We start from the raw sequence: 19,746 nt of genomic DNA, 5'->3' as shown, positions 1-19,746 counted from the left end.
CTTGTCAGAAAAGGGCAGTATTTCTTTGTGTCAATCATCTCCTGCCAGATGGTGAGCTTTGAATGTGTGTGTGTGTGTGTGTGTTTATGCTCGGAGCAGGTGTGGTTTTATAATGTCTAATGTAGTGGTTGACAATCCAATATGAACATAAATGTTGCCTTGCGACACAAAATCTTTAAATAAACTACAAACACTGTATCCCTTTCATGTGGCATTTCACCCACGGTTTCTCCCATTCCACATGTTGAACATGTTAGGGGGGGTGCTTGCTCTTACCAGAGGGATCCATCATCGCATTGGCCGCGCCCCAGCGCTGATAGAGAGCCGCCAGCTCATGGGGGCTGTAGTTCTTCAGGAAACCCAGAATATCAACAGGCATCTCTGGCGTCTCGGCGGGTGCCTCCTGCTTCATCTCACCCCGAACACCGGAGGACAGCGATGCCCCGACGCCGGAGTTCTGCAGAGCGCCCCCGTGTGTGTGGGGCGAGGAGGCGGTGCTTCCGTAGCCACGCCCCACTAGCGAGCTGTGGCTAATGGCGCTGGGCCTGCTCGCGTTAGCATGGCCCTGGCTGTGGGCCGAGTTGGCGTGCGCCTGCTGGGTGTGGTGGTGGGGGTGGTTGTGGTGGTTGGGGGTGTTGGGGTGGTGATGGAGGAGGGAGCTGGCCTTGTGGGGCTGGGGAGTGGCCCTGGCCCTGCCGTACTCCGGCGCCAGGCCGTGTTTGCTCGACAGCATGAAGCCAAGGCCCTCCTGGGGCATCAGGTAGCGGTCGGCCAGCCTGGACCCCTCGGCGGTGGAGCCGGGGCTCGGGGCCTGGGGCGGGGCCGGGGGACGCTGGGGAGCCCCGGTGCTCTTCTCAAGGGAGCCGCTGGAGGACGACGACGTGGCGCCTCGTGGGTACATATCCACCTTGGGTCTGGAGCGCGACGCCGCCGCGGTGTGCTCCTGCTCTGAACGTCTGCCACCGCCGCCGCCACCGCTACCGCCGCCGCTACCGCCGCCGCCGCTGCTGGCCACCGGCCGGCCGTGGGCCCTCCCTTGGGCCGGGGGGGGCCTCCCTGAAGCCGAGGGGGGCCGGCCCGAGGAGGAGGAGGAGGAGGCGGCGGGCGAAGGCGAGGCGGTGGGGTGGCCCGCGGGCCGGCTCTTCTTGGCGGGCTCGTTGCAGTGGGTCGGGGGGCGGGTTCGAGGGTTGCGCGTCTCCGAGGGCAACGGCGGGCACTCCTTGCCCTCCAGGACGGGTGGGGGGCCGGTGCGCCTGCCAGAGGACGAGGACGAAGAGGAAGAGCTCTCCCCGGAGGTCCCGAGGGTGGTGGTGGGCCTCAGGGCCCATTTGGGGGCGAGCGTGGAGCTGCCGCTGGTGATGCGGTGGGCCACCGTCTGGTGCATCCACAGCACCTCGGGGTAGCTGGTGGAGTGCGAGCAGAAGGAGCACTTGTGTCGGGGGAGGCCCCCGCCCTCCGGGGCCGAGGCCGGGCCCCTGTGGCCCTCGGGGCGCACGCACAGGTCCAGCGGGGCCGGGCCGGGGTCGACAGGGGACAACTCCGCCGGTCGCCTGTCTCTGGCGGGTGGAGCCGAGAGGTATGGGTGGGGGGGCGTGTGGAGGAGGAGGGGGCTCTTCAGCTTGGAAGTTGACCTGTTGGCGGGGCCAGGGCCGGCAGCCCCTGGGGCAGAGCTGGGTCGGTCATTGTTGTTGTTGTTGTTGTTGTTGTTGATCGGGTGTTGGACGCGGACGTGCGTGAGATAGATCTGTGACTCTGTGGTTGTAAAGTCACATAGGCTGCAGATGTACGGCTTCTCATCTGGGGAGAAAGAGAGAGAAAAAAAGAGCAAGAGATCAGTAGATGTAGCACATGTAGATGATGTTTATTTTTTTATATTGCTGCCTGAAATTCCCGCAATAGGCCAGAAGAGTGCAGTGTTGGACAGTTATGTAATGATAAAACGCTAACGTTCTGACCGTTAAAGTGATCTTTATATTTAAAAATGAAAAAATAACTTCACAAACACATCAAATTGTCTGGCAGAGGAAAAAAATAATATATATATGGTTCAGAAACAGTGTAAAATGCAAAGACATAAATCCAACATTAACTGTAAATCATAAAGACAACAACTATTTAAATTGTCCATGGACAAGAAGCGTAACATAAAACTTTAATAATTAGCAATTTATAATTTCATAAAATAAATATGACACATGACAGCATGGCCTCGGCGAATGTAGCAACAAATTATGTTTGTATTATTAACTCTTGCAGTTCCCTACATTGTCCACAAGGTGGTAGAACCGACCTACGTTTGTAAGCAAGTGAAACATGAGACTCGGCCAAACGAGATATAGTTAACTCTGCGTGAACTGTAAGCTCGGGCCATGGGAGCTTGACACATTCCCACACACAGTCAAACAAACACACTGTCTTAAGCATTCTTAACCCTATCTGTCCTTTTCTCACACGTATCCCCAACAATACTCAACAATCAAACACACACACACTGCAACACACACACACACACACATCCCCCCCACCAACACACTCACACACGTACGCACGCACACACAATCACACCCACTAAGCACACACGCACGCACAAACACACAATCACACGCACACACACAAACACAAACACAATCACACACGCACACACACACACACACACACACACACACACACACACACACACACACACACACACACACACACACACACACACACACACACACACTAAACCGCAAATTTTTCTACACCTAGGCCTCTGTGTGCTACCAGGGCAGTAACCTGCCATCTGCTTCTCATCTGGCTTCCTGTTGAAGCAGAACAGTGGCAAAGAATATAGCCAGCTAGTCCTGTTCGACCACCACAGTGGCTAACCTATAGCCAGTTGGCCAACAGCTATCCCTACTGGCTACCATATAGCCAGCTAACAACCAAACCTAATGGAGCAACACAGCAACTAACATACAGCCATTTAGCTACCAACCAGCCCTGTTGGATGAACACAGTGGCTAACATATAACCAACTAGCAACCAAGACTGTGGGGGGAGCACAGTGGTTAATATAGCCAGAAAGCCTCCAACCCACATAGAGCAGCACAGAGGCTAACATATAGCAAACTAACCACGAGATGAAGCAGCACAGTTGCTAACCTATAGCCAGCTAGCTAGTCACCAGTCAGCCCTTGCCAAGGACAAGCCCTGTGGGCAGGGAGGAGACCAGTCTGGCATTGGATGGGAGCAGCTATACGATTCTGTTTTCATGTACCTCTCTCACACTCAGCTTCCTGTAACCCCCCCATACACACCCATCTGTGTCCCCAGACCCCCGCTCTCTCTCTTGTTCTCTCACACTTTATCTCGCTCTCACTCTCCCTCCCCCCTCCTCCTCTCTCTCTCTCTCTCTCTCTCTCTCTCTCTCTCTCTCTCTCTCTCTCTCTCTCTCTCTCTCTCTCTCTCCCTCTCTCTCTATCTTTCTTTCTTTCTCCAACACACGAATGGCTGAGACCGCAGCATAAACACAAAATACACATCCTGCTTATACCTTGTTTAAGTCGGTTTTAAGTGTTGATCCTGCTAGGACCAGTTCTCTTGTCTATTTCTTTATCTTTATTCACACTCACACTCACACACACACACACACACACACACACACCAACACACAAACGGACAGACTCAAACACACACACACACACACATATACATATACTCACAAGGAGTACACCAAAGACAGTGTGTTGGTGTGTTTGCATCGTAACAACACTGCAGTGTGGGGGAGGGCATGAGGAGGAGAGCAATTATGGGCGTCACAACGCCGATAGCCTCTGTCGCCCAGGTGACACGATATGTCACCGATGAGCCGCAACTCCCCCACCGGGCAGAGTAAACAACTCTTAGCTTACATATGCAGTCCAGGGAGGAATTATGCACCCACACCCAGCCGTTCTGAATCAACCCAACCCCAAAGTCTAGAACAGGAACACACTAATCTCATTGGAGCTGCGTGTAACACAGGGATGAACAGCGCTCAGGTTTTCATATGAGAAGTCTGTTTGGGCACACACCTCTGAGCTGTGATGTGTCTTATCATATCCTGGGGATGTTTTACCTTTTCGAGATGCTGCCATGTCCAATTTTCACGCTGTGAAATCAGCAACTTTGTGTCACGGGTCCGATTCTATCAGGAGGATAATATACTTGGAATCTGTACTTAACAATCAGTCCTGAATACCAAACCTTTTTTAAACACACCAAATGTGATTACGTCCACCCTATGAAGGATACCCCTTCTCTGACAAATGGCTACGTTCTATTAATAGTGTTTGTGGCGCCCCTAAATCCACAGAATAGCCTTTCCGAGCCCAGCCTAGTCCTCAGGGAGAGTCTCTCCTCATGTTGCCTCTGCCTCTCTCCACCAGGAAGGGACTATAAATAACAGATCCCTTAGATGTGGCCGTCTGGCCGGCTCTGTGTGAAGGGGGGCTGAGTGACAGGCCACAGTGGCCTTTATGGCAACATTAGGGATTTATTATGGGTGAGACGAGACAGGTGAGGAAATTGAACTGCAAATGAAAGAGGGCCAGGTGGATGTTCGGAAGGATGGGGATGGGGATGAATGAATGGAAAGAAGGATGGATGGATGGGAGGATTGAGTGAATGGATGAATGGGGAATAGATGGGTGAATAAAGGGTTGGATGGATGGATTAATGTTTGGATGAGTGGGTGGAAGGAAGGATGAGAGGATGGATGGTTGGATGAATGGATACATGGATGGATCCATGCATGGAAAAATGGATGAATCACATTTGAATAGGTGGATCATTTGATGGATGGAGGGAACTATGAATGGATGGATGAAGGATGGATGATAGGTAAATAGATGGAGGATTGGATGGATATATGAATGGATGGATGACGGACTGATATGATAAATCGTTGGATGGATGAATGGATAGGTAACCCTGCCGCTCTCTTTGAAAGCTATATCGACAGAAATCGACTTGCCTTCCAGACTATCTCAAAGTTTACTTTAGTAGAAATTACCAAATGATGAAATTACATTTTTAGCAGCTTTATTCATCACTACAAAGCTATATCAACATCATTATTAGCAGTTGTAGCATTACTATGAGAAGCATATGCAATAAAATAAAATTTCAACAAAAAGGATTTGCATTACAGAGAAAGTTATTTCAGCATTATCCGAAAGTTGATCTCAAATAAATACTTCAAATACGTGCAGGTTATTCCAGGCTGATAGCGCCTGCATTGCTTGAGGAAGGAAATGCATCTCTTTACAACAAAACCGACTTTGTTCTGTCGTGAGATGTAGCAAAGAGCAAGAAAAGAGGAAATAGTCATTGGTAGTTACAGTACCATCCCCAGTATTCATTGTCACAGTTTCTTTAGAACCGAAAGTTTCCTGTTTATTCAATCCATTTAAAGTGCTGCCAATAAATGTGAGAGTGAAGACAGACAGATTTCCATGACAAAGATATAAAATAAATATTCACGCACAGATGCGGTTTGTCTGTGTGTTTGTGTGTGTGTTACCTGGTTGTGTGCTTGTGTGTGTATGTGTGCATGTATGTTGTGGGAGTTATATGTATGTGTGTGTGTTTGTGTGTGTGTGGTGTGTGTGTGTGTGTGTGTGTGTGTGTGTGTGTGTGTGTGTGTGGTGTGTGTGTGTGTGTGTGTCTGTGTTGTTGAGTGTGTGTGTGTGTGTGTGTGTGTGTCTGTGTGTGTGTGTGTGTGTGTGTGTGTGTGTGTGTGTGTGTGTGTGTGTTTGTGTGAGTGTGTATGTGTGGTAGTGTTTTGTGTGTATGCTTTTGTTTGTGTGTTGCCAGTCTCTGTGTGTGTGTTTGTATGTGTGTTGTTGTGTGTGTGTGTGTGTGTGTTCATCTCTTGTTGTGTGTGTGTGTGTGTGTGTGTGTGTGTGTGTGTGTGTGTGTGTGTGTGTGTGTGTGTGTGTGTGTGTGTGTGTGTGTGTGTGGGGGTGTGTGTGTGTGGGGGTGTGTGTGTGTGGGGGTGTGTGTGTGTGTTTTTTTATGCGTGTGTCTGTGTGCTTTTGTGTGTGGTTTGCGTGTCTTTCTGTGTGTGTGTGTCTGTGTGTGTCATGGGGGGGGGGGGGGGGGGGGGATTGTGAGTCTGAATGTGTGTGTGGACGGAGGGAGGGGGGGTATTTCCTGAGACAGGAAGTGCTGAGAGAGCGTGCAGCTCAGTGGGGCTTGAAGAAGAGCTGTTGCTATTATTACTGAATGTCTAAACCAACAGGAAGGAGTGGAAATCATCCCTAGAATCCACTACACACCAGCACAACCAGTGTTTACAAACCCCCAAAATAATTCAAATGGGGTACGATTTAAGATGTCCTGCTCATGTTGTGAAATGACCCAAATATATCTGTGGAGAATTGTGGAGTATTCCGTTTTTTTTTGTTTTTTTTGGCAACTAAGTCACTCCTGCTTTCTGTATATAATTAGGTTGAACCACTTAATAGAATCAATTCCTTTTGATAAAATATTCTAGCATATTTTTATTTAAAAACATGGAGGAGGAGGATCATTTCAATGATCCATAAACATACATTTTAGTTGATTGCCAGTGTTATTCTGGCCTGTGTTAGCCAGCATCCGGGACATGAACAAAAACAAGGGGTCATACCAACTCTCACATCCCAAACCTAATCCAACTGGTGACAGTAACGGACACACAAGTATTAGCCTGCTGCGATTGCAGAGAAATTTTGAAATGTACTGCCATTACACATTTTGTGGCCTGCTCAACTTAAACAGCCTGAAGCTTACACACTGCTCCATTAACAACTGCATGTCGGAGCAACGAAAGAGAGCATTCTAACAAGATCCATACGCATACGTCCTGCTCTCATCAAAACAGTGCATTTGGTTCCCCTAGGAGAGTGTAGGATTTCCATTTGCTGCTGAGTAGCTTGTATTGGATGTGAACAATCCCCAAAATGTCTCATTCTATTCTAGTATGTTGATAGAAACACAGATCATTAAAACCTCTCATTCATTCTAACGGAAGCATTTTGTTTATATTTTTGGGATTATTTGTTGTTCCAGCGAGAAACAGGAAATAGTGAACAGCGTCATGTAATTCTTCAAAATGGACAGTAGGGGGCTCTAAACTCCTCTGTGCACAAATGGTGGCCATTAGGTTGCAGCTACACATTTCAACAACAGATGTTCACCACTGATTGGATGTCAGATGCAGGGGCCGGGAATAAGAAGAAACTCTTATCTGCTAGTACATATTTAGTTTATCTGCGGAAACTGAATTGAAAATAAATTATTTGGTTACAATCGCCCTTGGTATGACTGCAATGCTAATGTATCGTTATACCTATTGTTTGGTGAAAACTTATATCCCTTTATGTTATGTATGAATTATATACAAAATAACCAATGATTAATTGACTGCTTTGTTCACATCATGCTCATGATAAATTGATGTGAATTTGACAAAATAAATGGCATTGTTATTTACTGCTATTTTCCTTTTGCTCTAAAGTTGCCGAGAGTAATTGCTTTAGTCCACCTCACATTGATCCATTGACACATGTGAGGAAAACCCGATAAGGAAGGTTAGCGACTAACCTGTGAGCGCTCCCGCGTTGGCCATGCCCATCTCAGAGGCCTGGTCCCCCAGGGTTGAGGCCGGTGGGGAGTCCCCGTAACCAGGTGTTCCGGGCCGGCTGGGGGAGCCGGACTCTGGATCGCTGGTGGAGCCCCAGCGTTCGTCCCTGGTGTTCCTGTCCTTCTCCCCTCCGGGCGCCTTCCCTCCGTCCCGCCTGTGGACCCGCAGGTGGACGCTGAGCTGGTGCCGGCTGCGGAACACCTTCCCGCACTCAAAGCACTCGTTGGCCTTGGAGGATGAGGAGGCCTGCGTGTGGGACGAGGACGTGGACGACGGTCGGCGCCTGTCCTGCCGCGAGGAGGGCCGGTACTCTGAGTCGCTGTGGCTCTCGGGGGTCTGGTCCCCGGAGGACGTCCGGTTCCGCCGGGCCGTGTTGCGTCGCTCTTGGCCCTGCAGGACGTAGCGGCTGCTCTCCTTCTCGTAGACCACGGCGGCCCCGGCCAGGCCGTCCTCGCCCATGCTCCCTCCCCTGGAGGAGCCCTTACGACTGGGCTCCATTGGCTCCACCACCCTCCCTTTGGTGGCGAGTTGCCAGGCCTGGTAGCTGCACACAGGGTCGAGCTCTTGGATTCTCTGACCCAGCCAGTTCTTCTCCTCCACCTCCTCCTCCTCCTCCTCCTCCACCACCATCTCCTCCTCCGGGGTATGCTGCTCCTTCTCCTCCACCGCCCGGAGGTTCAGGTAGTCCAGCAGACATCTCTTAGCTGCGGGTGAGTCCTCGTCGTCGCTGGCCCTGCGTTGGGACTTCTTGCCGTGGCCTGGATTGTGGACCTTCTCGTGGGCCCGCAGGCTCTCCCTGCTGTGGAACAGGTTGCCGCACTTGCAGCAGATCTGGTAAACGGAGGTGACCGCGCCGCCGCCGGCCTCCGGGTCCTGGGCGACGTCGTTGATCGTGGCCGGGGGATCGGTGAACTCGGCTTTGGGTCTCGACTTTGATTTTGTGTTGTGGGTCTTCATGTGGGACTTGAGGAACCACGCCTCCCGGAAGCGACGTCCGCAGACGCGGCAGCAGTGCTCCAGGATCCCCGCGTGCTTCTTCATGTGCGACTTGAGGAACCAGGCCTGGGTGAAGACCTGGCCGCACGTCTCGCAGGGGAAGGTGCCGTCGTCGCTGGGCTGCACCGGGGTGTCCCCCTCGGAGCCGGTGTCCTCCTTCAGGGACGGCGGGTCGTCCTCCTCCTTGTCGGCCGTGATGTGGACCTTCTCGATGTGGCTGAGGAGCTGGTCCTCGCGCTGTGCCTCGTAGCCGCACAGCCGGCAGCAGAACGGCCGCTGGCCCGACGCCGTCGGCTTCTCCCGCTTCACGCTCCTGGCGGGGATCTTCCGGCGGCCCTCCTCGGCGGAGTCGCCGCTGACCACGCGGTTGCAGGCCGAGCTGCTCTTGGTGGGGCTGGTGCCGCCGTCCAGGCCCTCGGAGACGCTGACCTCGGCGGAGGAGGTCTCCTCTTCCTCCTCGTCGGCGCCGACCTCCTCGTCGTCGTTTGAGTGGTAGCTGGAGAGCGTGCCCAGCTTATGGCTGCGGATGTGGACCTTTAGGTTCCCCTTCTGGGAGGCCCGGTGGTCGCAGTATGGGCATTTGTAGGGCCGCGCGCCCGTGTGGCGTCTCATGTGCTGGGACAGGGAACTGAGGAAGGGGAAGCTTCGCCCGCAGATGTTGCAGTCGTAGGCTCCGGGGGTCTTGTCGTCCATGCCCTCCATCTCCTTCTCTTGACTGTTAGCGTCTCCCAGCGACTCCAATGTCGGACCCACAGAATCCATTACCTCCATGCTGTCTCGAGGGTTCATGGTATGTCGACGGGATTAAGACAAAAAAAACGCTTCCTTGATTGTCTGGCGTGGATGCAACTTCTACTAAAAGATAGATAGCCAAAGATGCTATCGCCAGCAGCGCATCTAGGGCCGTCTCTCTGAGGTCTCTCGTCACTTGGTTCCAATGCTATCTGCCTTAGCTCATCAGGCGTGACCTGCTAACAGAGCACTTTCTGGTTACTGGATGCACTGCTACCTATTCATCTTCATACATCTCTGTCAGTTAGTCCTGAGGTTGGCTTGTGTCTGCTGTGCCACCATAAAAAGCACCTTACACTGCACTATTATTTACAGAGTGAGCACGGTAACTAACTAGTAATTATAACACATGTGTCATGCAGATTAGAAGTAGTCATGTTATTTATGAAGCCAGGTAAACATGGCCATCGTGTACATCTGGTGTCAAGTGTTTTTGCTCAATTCTTCGATACTTTCTGTTTCAGCAGCATTCTGGTTGTTATGTAATTGTTGATGTCCTTATGGTTATTATTATTGACTAAGCCACACATCTTCTATTCATTCCAGTGGGGGTTTCTTTGGTGCGGATCATTATGAGCACGACAGCAGATTCCATGGCACGGCCAGCATGAACGTCATCGACCTGAGGAAATACAGAGAGAGAGAGAGAGAGAGAGAGAGAGAGAGAGAGAGAGAGAGAGAGAGAGAGAGAGAGAGAGAGAGAGAGAGAGAGGATAGAGACAGAGAGAGATGGAAAGAGTGGGAGAGAAAGAGAGAGAAAGAGAGAGGGTTAGGGTTAGAGAGAGGAGGAAGAAGAGATAACAGGTTAGCTGCATTGCATTTTAATCCCGCGTGCTTACACATTAGCATCTACAGATCTGGCCAGGTGGATTACAAAAACAATATATGTCTCGGAATACACTGTGTGCCGCTTTTTGCATCATCCGTTTAGTGTGAAGTATTTTAACACGAGGGGGGCTTCCCTTCTCCCCCTCCCCCCCCCTCAATCCCCCTCTCCCCGACGCCACACCGGCTGAGTCGACACATTGCACACAATCGCAGTCGGTTGGGCGGCAGCAAACACACATCGGCAAGATCAGCACTGCCTCCATGTCCCCTCGCCCCCCCTCCCCCATGCTATGCCTGGCCCGATGCGGTGATGCTTCAACTGACACCGTCACATGACAGGGATCTTCAGCACAAAACAGGAAGTGGCTCGACAGACAGTTGGCTTTTGCTCATATTGGCAGGGTGTGAAGGGGGAGGGGGGGGGGGGGGGAGATAAAGAGCGAGAAAGGCACAGAGTGGTTGGAGGGGGGAGAATAAGCATGAGAAAGAGATCGAGAGAGAGAGAGTGCTAGAAAGTGAGTGCAAGAGAGATAGGGGGGAGGAAGAGCGAAGGAGAAGGAGAGATAAAACAAACATAAGCCAAGTCAAATGCTGATAATGTGAGTGACCATTTATAATTTGTCATGAAGGCCACATCAAATATGGGCTAGAGCCAGACCCAAAAAAGGTGAACTGAATCGTTGTTCCTAAAACTAGGAACAACATTTTTTCAATGTGTGATGATGCTATCTTATTCTACACCGATGCACTGATTCTTGTCAGCAGTATACTGACACTATAAAATGTGTGACGGACAGCGATTTTAGAAAAAATTAAAAAGAACATCAAAGCCCAGAGACTGATTTAGTCAGACTTAACTTCATGTACAAATAATTGATCAAAATCGTAATGTGCAAGGTACAAAAGATACTCAAGACAACGCTGCCCAGGCCAGGGATGCCCACCAACTGGGAAATCAATCCCAGCGTAGCACCTCATCCTATTATTTACAAGGATGTAATGCCAATAAGATCTCTTCTACAGCCTTCTGCTGACATTGGTTCCCAGGCAACTAGTTCTAATAAGACTGCATCTGGCGACACTGCTGTCAGTTTGTGTTGTTGTGAAGTGTGATGATGATTGAAGCTTTCCCTCATTGGGAAAAATGTAATAAGGAATACACTACACGTAGATTTGTTTGTATTTAGCCGAGTTATATTACTGTCATGTTATTGTCTGTTATTTTCAATCATCTGTTCAGCGATTGAAATAGCTTGGTCCAATTGTGTACACGATCTATAATAAAACGTTGTGTCAGTATGTATTCAAATGAAAGGCTAATCAGAGACTTTCACTGACCTACATGTCGACATCATAAAATAGTAATGAATAAATGCATACATAAAACCCCCTGGGTCTTTGGCTATAGTAGCTTGCACTACGTTAAGCTAAGATCAAAACAGGTACAGCATAGCACAGGAAGATATGTTAAATCGTTTAGCCAGCACTCTGCAACACAGAGTAATACAGATGATCATGAACAGCCATATTCATAACACATCACCATAGGAAGCAAACTATCTCCCTTCATTCAATTACACCCAAGATATGAGCAGAGGAAGCCCGGGCACTTGTGGCGGGGTCGTCTATAAGCCGAGCGAGAGATGAGGAAGACCTTCACCGGGCACTCCCATCTGGTCTCCCTGCCTCTTCTCCATCCTTGATATATCATTAAGACATCCTCGTCTCCTGCCTGTTTGCGGCGTTATAAAGAGGATCATGATCCTGTTTGGTATGAAATAGCCTTGCTAATCGCCTGACTGGGGGTTGGGTTAGAGGGCAGAGGGGGTTGGTGAATGGTGGAGAGTATTCAACACGGTAATAACCCCACCCGACAGTTGCAAATTAAAACTGTAATGAGATTAGCCACAGAGAGAGAGAGAGAGAGAGAGAGAGAGAGAGAGAGAGAGAGAGAGAGAGAGAGAGAGAGAGAGAGAGAGAGAGAGAGAGAGAGAGAGAGACAGAGAGAGAGAGAGAGAGAGAGCAAAAAACAGGATGCTTGTCACACAGCGCACCCCTGACCTCCATAAATAAAGTAAATAAGTAATAAGTACCCTAAATTAATTATTAAATACATTAATATGATAATATAGCGACTGAAAAATGTCAACAAATATATCAACAAATAATTCAAAGTCATTAGAGGACAAAGTGCGGTTTAAAGATACAGGGATAGATTATCTTATTCCAAAACTGACATGAATGGGGGCACACACACAAACACGGACGCACACACACACACACACACACACACACACACACACACACACACACACACACACACACACACACACACACACACACACACACACACACACACACACACACACACTGTGATATTGTGGTGGATCGGGGCTGGGTGGTGGGGGGTCTCATTTCATAGCAACAGGGATTCCAGCTTATGGCCAACATGGCAACAGACATTCCACAAGCCCACCAAACAAGCAACGGCAGGGGCCTACAGCGAGCCCTGGGCTGATGGGGCCTACTCCTCCAAACAACAACAACAACACCAGCCCCCCAAGTTGAACCTGACGGTGCATCCCTTCCCAGTGAGCGTTCTTTTCGGTTCTGCGCGGGGAGGAAATCCGCTCTTATTTTTCACATCAAGGCGCTGGCTCTCTTTAAGCAGGCCCTCAAGTGGCTATTCCTGGTACCTCACTCTCGGAGGTTCCTGAGAACCACATCTGGAGCTCGTCTGGATTCAAAGCATTCTTCTCGGGGTGTCACACCGGCAGCGACGTGTCGGCAAAGATCCTGTTTGTTTACGAGGGTTCTCTGTTTGTTTGGTGGGGTTTTGTTCACTTGTATGTCTATTTATGAGGCTAGACTGTAAACACCCTCCTCATATCGCCTGCTGTTAGATAAAAGAAAATTTGCCAAGATTTCTGCCTGAAGATTGAGAAGTGCTGCCATCTAAGGTCGACCTCATCAACTGCCATGATCCCAGGGAGCAAAGAAGGGAGAGAGAGAGAGAGAGTGACAGATAGAGAGGGGGAGTGTAAAGAGAGAGGGGGGAGAGGGAGAGTGAGAGTGAGAGAAAGAAGAGACAGAGCGAGTGAGAGAGAAAGAAGAGAGAGAGCAAGAGAGAAAGGAGAGAGTGCGAGATAGACAGAGTGAAAGAGAGAGAGAGAGAGAGAGAGAGAGAGAGAGAGAGAGAGAGAGAGAGAGAGAGGGACAGAGAGAGAGAGGGAGAGAGAGAGGGGGAGAGAGATAAAGATGGGGGAGTGGAAGAGAGAGAGAAGAGAAAAAGAGGGAGAGAGAGAGAGGAGGGGGGGAGGGATTGAGAGAGAGAGCATGATAAAAATCTCTTCAGATCGGCAAGGGACGATGCCAAGGGGAGGGGGAGGAGAGAGAGGTGGTTGGGGGGGGGGGCTGGGCCTTGGAGACAAGAGATTTTTTAGCTCTCTCCCACGGTCACCCTGATGTGGCTGATAATGGCGGCAAGTCCTTCCGTTGGACGACATCATTTCTGCTGTTGGATCTGTTTCCTTTACCTCCCACACACTGTGGAACTCCATTTACGAGGCGCAGTTGTGTTAGTGTGAAACAAGCACCTCTTGTATGCATACACTCAAGTTTGCAAGTTTGTAATCCCTCACACACAAACCCACGCAGGCACACACACGAACACGCACACAAACGCACACACGTTTACATCAAACAGAGGAGGCTTTAACAGTTGTACAAACACTAATTTTAAAGTCGATATAAGCACACTACACGCTTTAAACAGTGCCTTATACTAGCCGCTTTGAACGCTACACGGTCCTTACAGAGGGGGATGTTCAAGAACACACAGACACGCAGACACACACACACAAACATATACATTGACCCACAGACGGACACACACACACACACACACACACACACACACAACCACACGCACTGAAGACCTCATCTAAAGAATTGGTGTACTGTTCTTTACATACAGTGGTTCGTAAAGTAAACACATTCAGTGTTGAATGAAATAAAGGGATGGGTGTAAGGGCCTGGTACAGAGCCCAAAACATCCACACACAAACACACAAACACACACACACAAACATAGATGGCCAACAGAAGAGCACAGACAGTGGATACTCAGACCAATCAATAATCCATTATGAGCAAACTGCTTCCTCACCTCTCCTCTTGCAGTAAAGCCCTGAACTGGACAGAGCTCTGCTGTATGCTACCAACATGAAGAGAGAAGGGTGCCACGCAGCTGCCTTCGCACACACACACACACACACACACACACACACACACACACACACACACACACACACACACACACACACACACACACACACACACACACACACACAGACACACACAGACACACACACACACACACACACACACACACACACTAGCTAAGTCATTTTTACACACTCCCCCACAATGTTAGCCAAGCTCATTCGTCTTGTTGAGCTAAGCAAGAGACACAGAAGTTTCAAAACAGAACTGATCCGTAACACCCAGGGTCCAGAATGAACACTGGCCACCGGCCAACACCGGATAGATTTCACCGTTTCACCAAGTAAAATAATTCAGGGTGACACATTACAACAATTGCTTGGTCGGTAGATGATTGAATTCTGCCAGGTAAAAGACACAAGTGAATGCTCGTAACATAGCATTAAGAGGGCTAAGGTTCTTGGAACTGTTGGGTCAGGCTCAGGGGGGTCCATTGTTGCCCCCCCCCCCCCTCCCCTTCCTGCTCCATGAGCCTATGGTGTCACGATTTACGTGTGGGTGTGTGTGGGAGTTAGAAGGGAAGGGTGGAAGGGGAGTAGGGAGGTGGGGGGTCGAACAACGGAGGGGGGCCCTCTTGTCATTCTATGCCCCCCCCGACACGACCCCCCGATAAGTATCCTGGCAGGGTGGGGGGTGGGATTGCCTCCTATCTTATTTGCGTGAGAAGGGACTTTGGATCATACTCTGTGTTTGTGTGTGTGCATGTTTGTGTTTTGTGTGTGTGCGTGTGCGTGTGTGTGTGTGTGTGCGTCAAGGTTATTATAGGTTTGCATTTTTATTTTATTTGTCTTTAATTTAAATTGAATAATCTTTTATGATTTATATAAGGTTGGCCTTTTTAGTTTTGTTTTTATTTCTTGATAATGCTGAGTTTTAGTTTAGCTTTTATAAGCCTCAGTGTTAGTTTTAGTTTTTCTTTGTAATATGGGTTATTCGTCAGAGACAAGATTCAAAAAGGTCAGAACAAGCAATAAAATGCTTGCAAAAATGTAATAAAAACCCAACAAAGGGTTGGAATAAAACTGACACAGCTTTAAAATTGGAAGATAGATTTAATATCCACCTAAAATACTTGGCCTATGCATGAAATCCATTTAGATTGACATTTTCTCTTCAATTGAGTTTATTTTAGTTGGTATTTAACACGATTGTGTTTCAGTAAGTAATTATATTTCAAATCTTTTTACGCACCTGTTTTCATTATTTCATTAATTATCGTTAACGATGATAACCTTGGTTGCATGTATTTGTGTGTGTGTGTGTGTGTGTGTGTGTGTGTGTGTGTGTGTGTGTGTGTATTTGTTTGTGTATGTATGCTTATGCGCACATATGCACTGCATATGTGCGATTGTGCGTGCATGTAGAAAGAGTATATGCAGTTTAAAGCAACATGGGGACTACAGCAAGTGTGCTCAGTTTACAATTTGCATAGCGGCTCATGCCTGTGAGATTACTTCTGCAAGGTCAAGGAGAGGAGGAGGAATGTGCATCTCTGCTGCCCTACAACACACATACAACCCTAACCCACTGCCCAGTGTAAAATAGATAAGGCCTGGTAATCAAAATAATACCAATGCAGAGCGAATGCTGCCATCATTCTTCTGACAAACTAACTTGCAGGAAAGCATCTGAACCAAATGGCATGATTAAGGGAATTGAGAACCAGACTGCGGGCTGTGATTTATTTCCCCCCGTCTACCTGGAGCTTCAATCAAACAGAGAGCCTTCTCAATTAAACGCAAACAGAGCTGTCTGCTCCCACCGGGAATGAGCCTCTGCAGGGCCTGTCCCTGGGGATTGCATTGCATGTGTGTGTGTGTGTGTGTGTGTGTGTGTGTGTGTGTGTGTGTGTGTGTGTGTGTGTGTGTGTGTGTATGTGTGTGTGTGTGTGTGTGTGTGTGTGTGTGTGTGTGTGTGAAAGAGAGACCCCCTCTTCCTTGACTTTTTTTTTCCTTTCTCACACCAGTCGTTAACCTCTAGCTGCTCCCCCTGGAACACCCAATTTGTAGAGAGAGAGAGAGAGAGAGAGAGAGAGAGAGAGAGAGAGAGAGAGAGAGAGAGAGAGAGAGAGAGAGAGAGAGAGAGAGAGAGAGAGAGAGAGAGAGAGAGAGAGAGAGAGAGAGAGAGAGAGAGAGAGAGAGAGAGAGAGAGAGAGAGAGAGAGAGAGAGAGAGAGAGAGAGAGAGAAGGACCTTCCTCTTAAACTCCTAAGCCCCGTTCACACATGCATTTGCGAGCCGTAACATCTAGAAATTACTGGGATATCCCATTGAGCAAATGGGTGAGTAGGGCAGGTCATATTCTGGAGGATTCAAAGCAAGCGTTGATGTCATGTGACATCAATGCGCAACACTGGACAATGTCCTGACCAGGTTCCTGGATAGTGTCCCGAGTTAATATGTTAAAAAGGCTCTAGTGTCCTACGATGAACACATGTTATATAGACGTGCCCAGAAAGCTGTCTGTGTTTATACTCATATAAACACCCTACTCCTCCTCCTCCTCCTCCTCCTCCTCCTCCTCCTCCTCCTCCTCCTCCTCCTCCTCCTCCTCCCCTTCCTCCCTACCTCCACTCCTCCATCCGGGCTCACAATAGAGGGAGCCCAGCTCAGCTCCGGTCTTGGAGCGGAGCTTGGTTCAATACTTTGTCGGCCTTGGTCTTCATTTCTCCTGCCAAGTGAGTCGGCAAAAAAAGAGCATCCATTAGCCCTTCTTCTCGCAGCTGTGTTGACTGTCTTAAGCTTTGGTGTCCTGTGCTCCACACACACATATAGTTAGGCACAGACATATACATACATGCAAACCTTTATAGTGTGTGTGATGCCCCAAAAATAGAGAGGCAAACTTGCGGTCTTAAGAACAAGTGAGAATGCTGCGCAGTTGCACTTCTGGTCTTTAACTTTGTTTATTCTTTACGTTCACTTCAGAAATCTTATGTCCCGACAAATTTCCAGCAAAAGAATATTTGAAAATCGAAATCATTTACAGAGGCTTTAGAAGTAGGCTTCATGGATCATGTTGAAAAATGTACTTTGATATAATTTGCATAAATGACATCTTGTTTATCCAAGATGCTTTTGGGAAGTTGCTACAGAGACAAGACTGAGATTCAACAAAATCACCACAGCTGATTTGATTTGACTTTGACTACAGGGTGCATACTGCATACTGCATAACAAACACACCCAGACACTCACACCAAACACACACACATATAAATACATGCACACGCAGGCACACAATGCAGGAAGGTGGTGTTCTATAGATGACTCCCAGGAGCATAAGCTAGTGTGTGTGTGTGTGTGTGTGTGTGCGTGTGCGTGCGTGCGCGTGTGTGTGCGTGCATGTGCGTGCGTGCATGTGCGTGTGTGTGTGTGTGTGTGTGTGCATGTGTGCGTGTTTATGTGTGTGTGTGTGTGTGCATATCAGAAAAACAGTTAACTGCCAGTGGGCGTTGCTCATCTCTGAACCCAAAACAAGAAAAACTGAATCCCCCAGCCCCAAACGTGTGTGCAGATGTGTTTGTGTGTGTCTGTGTGTGCATAAGTGTGTTGGTGTGTGTGTGTGTGTGCGTGTATATTTTTTTGTGTTGGTGTGAAAAAAAAAACATGTCTATTTTCATCAGTTACCTTCGACGGTGAACACAAGCATGAGCTAACAGCCAGGCTTGGTGCAGGTCAGCCCCAGAGAGCAGCAGATTCCCCAACAGAGTACACACACAACACACACACACTCACAACACACACACGCACACACACAAAAAATAAACACACACACACACACACACACACACACACACACACACACACACACACACACACACACACACACACACACACACACAAAACACACAACACACTCAAAACACACAACACACTCAAAACACACACACACACGCACAGCGCCAGGATTTAAATCATACCCGCGCCTCCTAAGCAGTGACACTGATTGGCACTGATGAGCTCTCTGTGGCTGGTGAACAACCCCCGACATGGCAGAGGGACTCACACACCGAAACACTGAGCACCGAAAGAAGAACACAACAAGAAGCGATGGGAGCAAGAACACACTGAAACCCAGACAGAGCTGGAGGTGGAAAAGGGAGTGTGGTTGTCTGTGTGTGTGTGTGTGTGTGTGCGTGCGTGTGCTCCGGTAGTAGGGTGGGTTTGTGTGTGCGTCCGTGCGTGCGTGCGTGCGTGCGTGCCTGCGTGCGTGCGTGTGTGTGTGTCTGTGTATGTGTGTGTGCATGTGGAAGGCTGGGTTTGTGTGCGTGCGTGTGCGAAAGAGATGGGGGAGGGGATGTAGTGCAAGAAAAGAAAGATCCGGAGCAGGGGAGAATGAAGAGAACATGAGAGAGCATAGACAGACAGACAGAAAGACAGACAGGTAGATATAGATACTAGAGCTGTCAGTTAAATGCGTTATTAACGGCGTTAACGCAAACCAATTTTAACGGCGTTAAAGAAATTATCGCGCGATTAACGCAATTATTTTATTTAATAAAAAAAAAAAATAATAATAATAATCTTTGGCTCAAAACAAAGAAGCAGTAGCCTGACTGCTATGTTCAAATGACATTTGTTCAAAGCAGTTGTTTAATTGCACTATAGGCTCTTTTTTTGTATCGTCCTGTTTTGATCAGTATATGCCAATGTTGTTATCAATAAAAAATCATTTGCACAAGGCAAGCCGATGCACTTCACCATGTTGATAAGAGAATTAAAATGAGAAGAATAATGGGACAAAAAAATCAAGGGATATTTAGCATAGAAAAAGAATTTGCGATCAATCGTGAGTTAACTATGACACTAATGCGATTAATCACGATTAAATATTTTAATCGCTTGACAGCTCTAATAGATACTAGATAGACATATCTAGGCTGCAACGATTATTGATTAATCGACTTGTCAAGCTAATTAATTGTATCCAGTTTAAATGATAAATTAATTGTTTACGTCATTCATATCTTTAGATAGATGCAAAAACAGAAAGATATTGAGAGATATATAGACAGAAAGACAGACAAACTGAAAGACAGACATGCAGTTAGATAGATCGATAGATCGATCGATATATCGATCGATAGATCGATAGATAGATGACACAGAATGAGGAGATACATATTGGAGGACAGAGTGAGATAACAGCTGCCTGCGACAGAGAGAGAGAGAGAGAGAGAGAGAGAGAGAGAGA

The 19,746-nt window shown here is 48.4% G+C and overlaps 1 protein-coding gene across 5 annotated transcripts in view; it reads right to left on the bottom strand.

The window, feature by feature from the left end:
• Positions 1-275: 275 nt before the first annotated feature.
• LOC115554046 (zinc finger protein 516) overlaps positions 276-19,746 on the bottom strand; it is a gene marked incomplete at its 3' end in the record, with an annotated part of 32,948 nt that continues 13,477 nt past the window's right edge. For 3 of the 5 annotated variants that reach the window (XM_030370650.1, XM_030370648.1, XM_030370647.1), the window contains 2 exon segments: positions 276-1,797; positions 7,612-10,061. In XM_030370650.1, coding sequence (XP_030226510.1) covers positions 276-1,797; positions 7,612-9,436 — 3,347 coding nt within the window. 5 annotated transcript variants of the gene reach the window in all.

Source organism: Gadus morhua, chromosome 11, assembly GCF_902167405.1.
Source record: "Gadus morhua chromosome 11, gadMor3.0, whole genome shotgun sequence".
Lineage (NCBI taxonomy): Eukaryota > Metazoa > Chordata > Actinopteri > Gadiformes > Gadidae > Gadus > Gadus morhua.
Note: the sequence above shows the minus strand (reverse complement) of the source record. Positions and strands in the feature narration are given on the sequence as shown.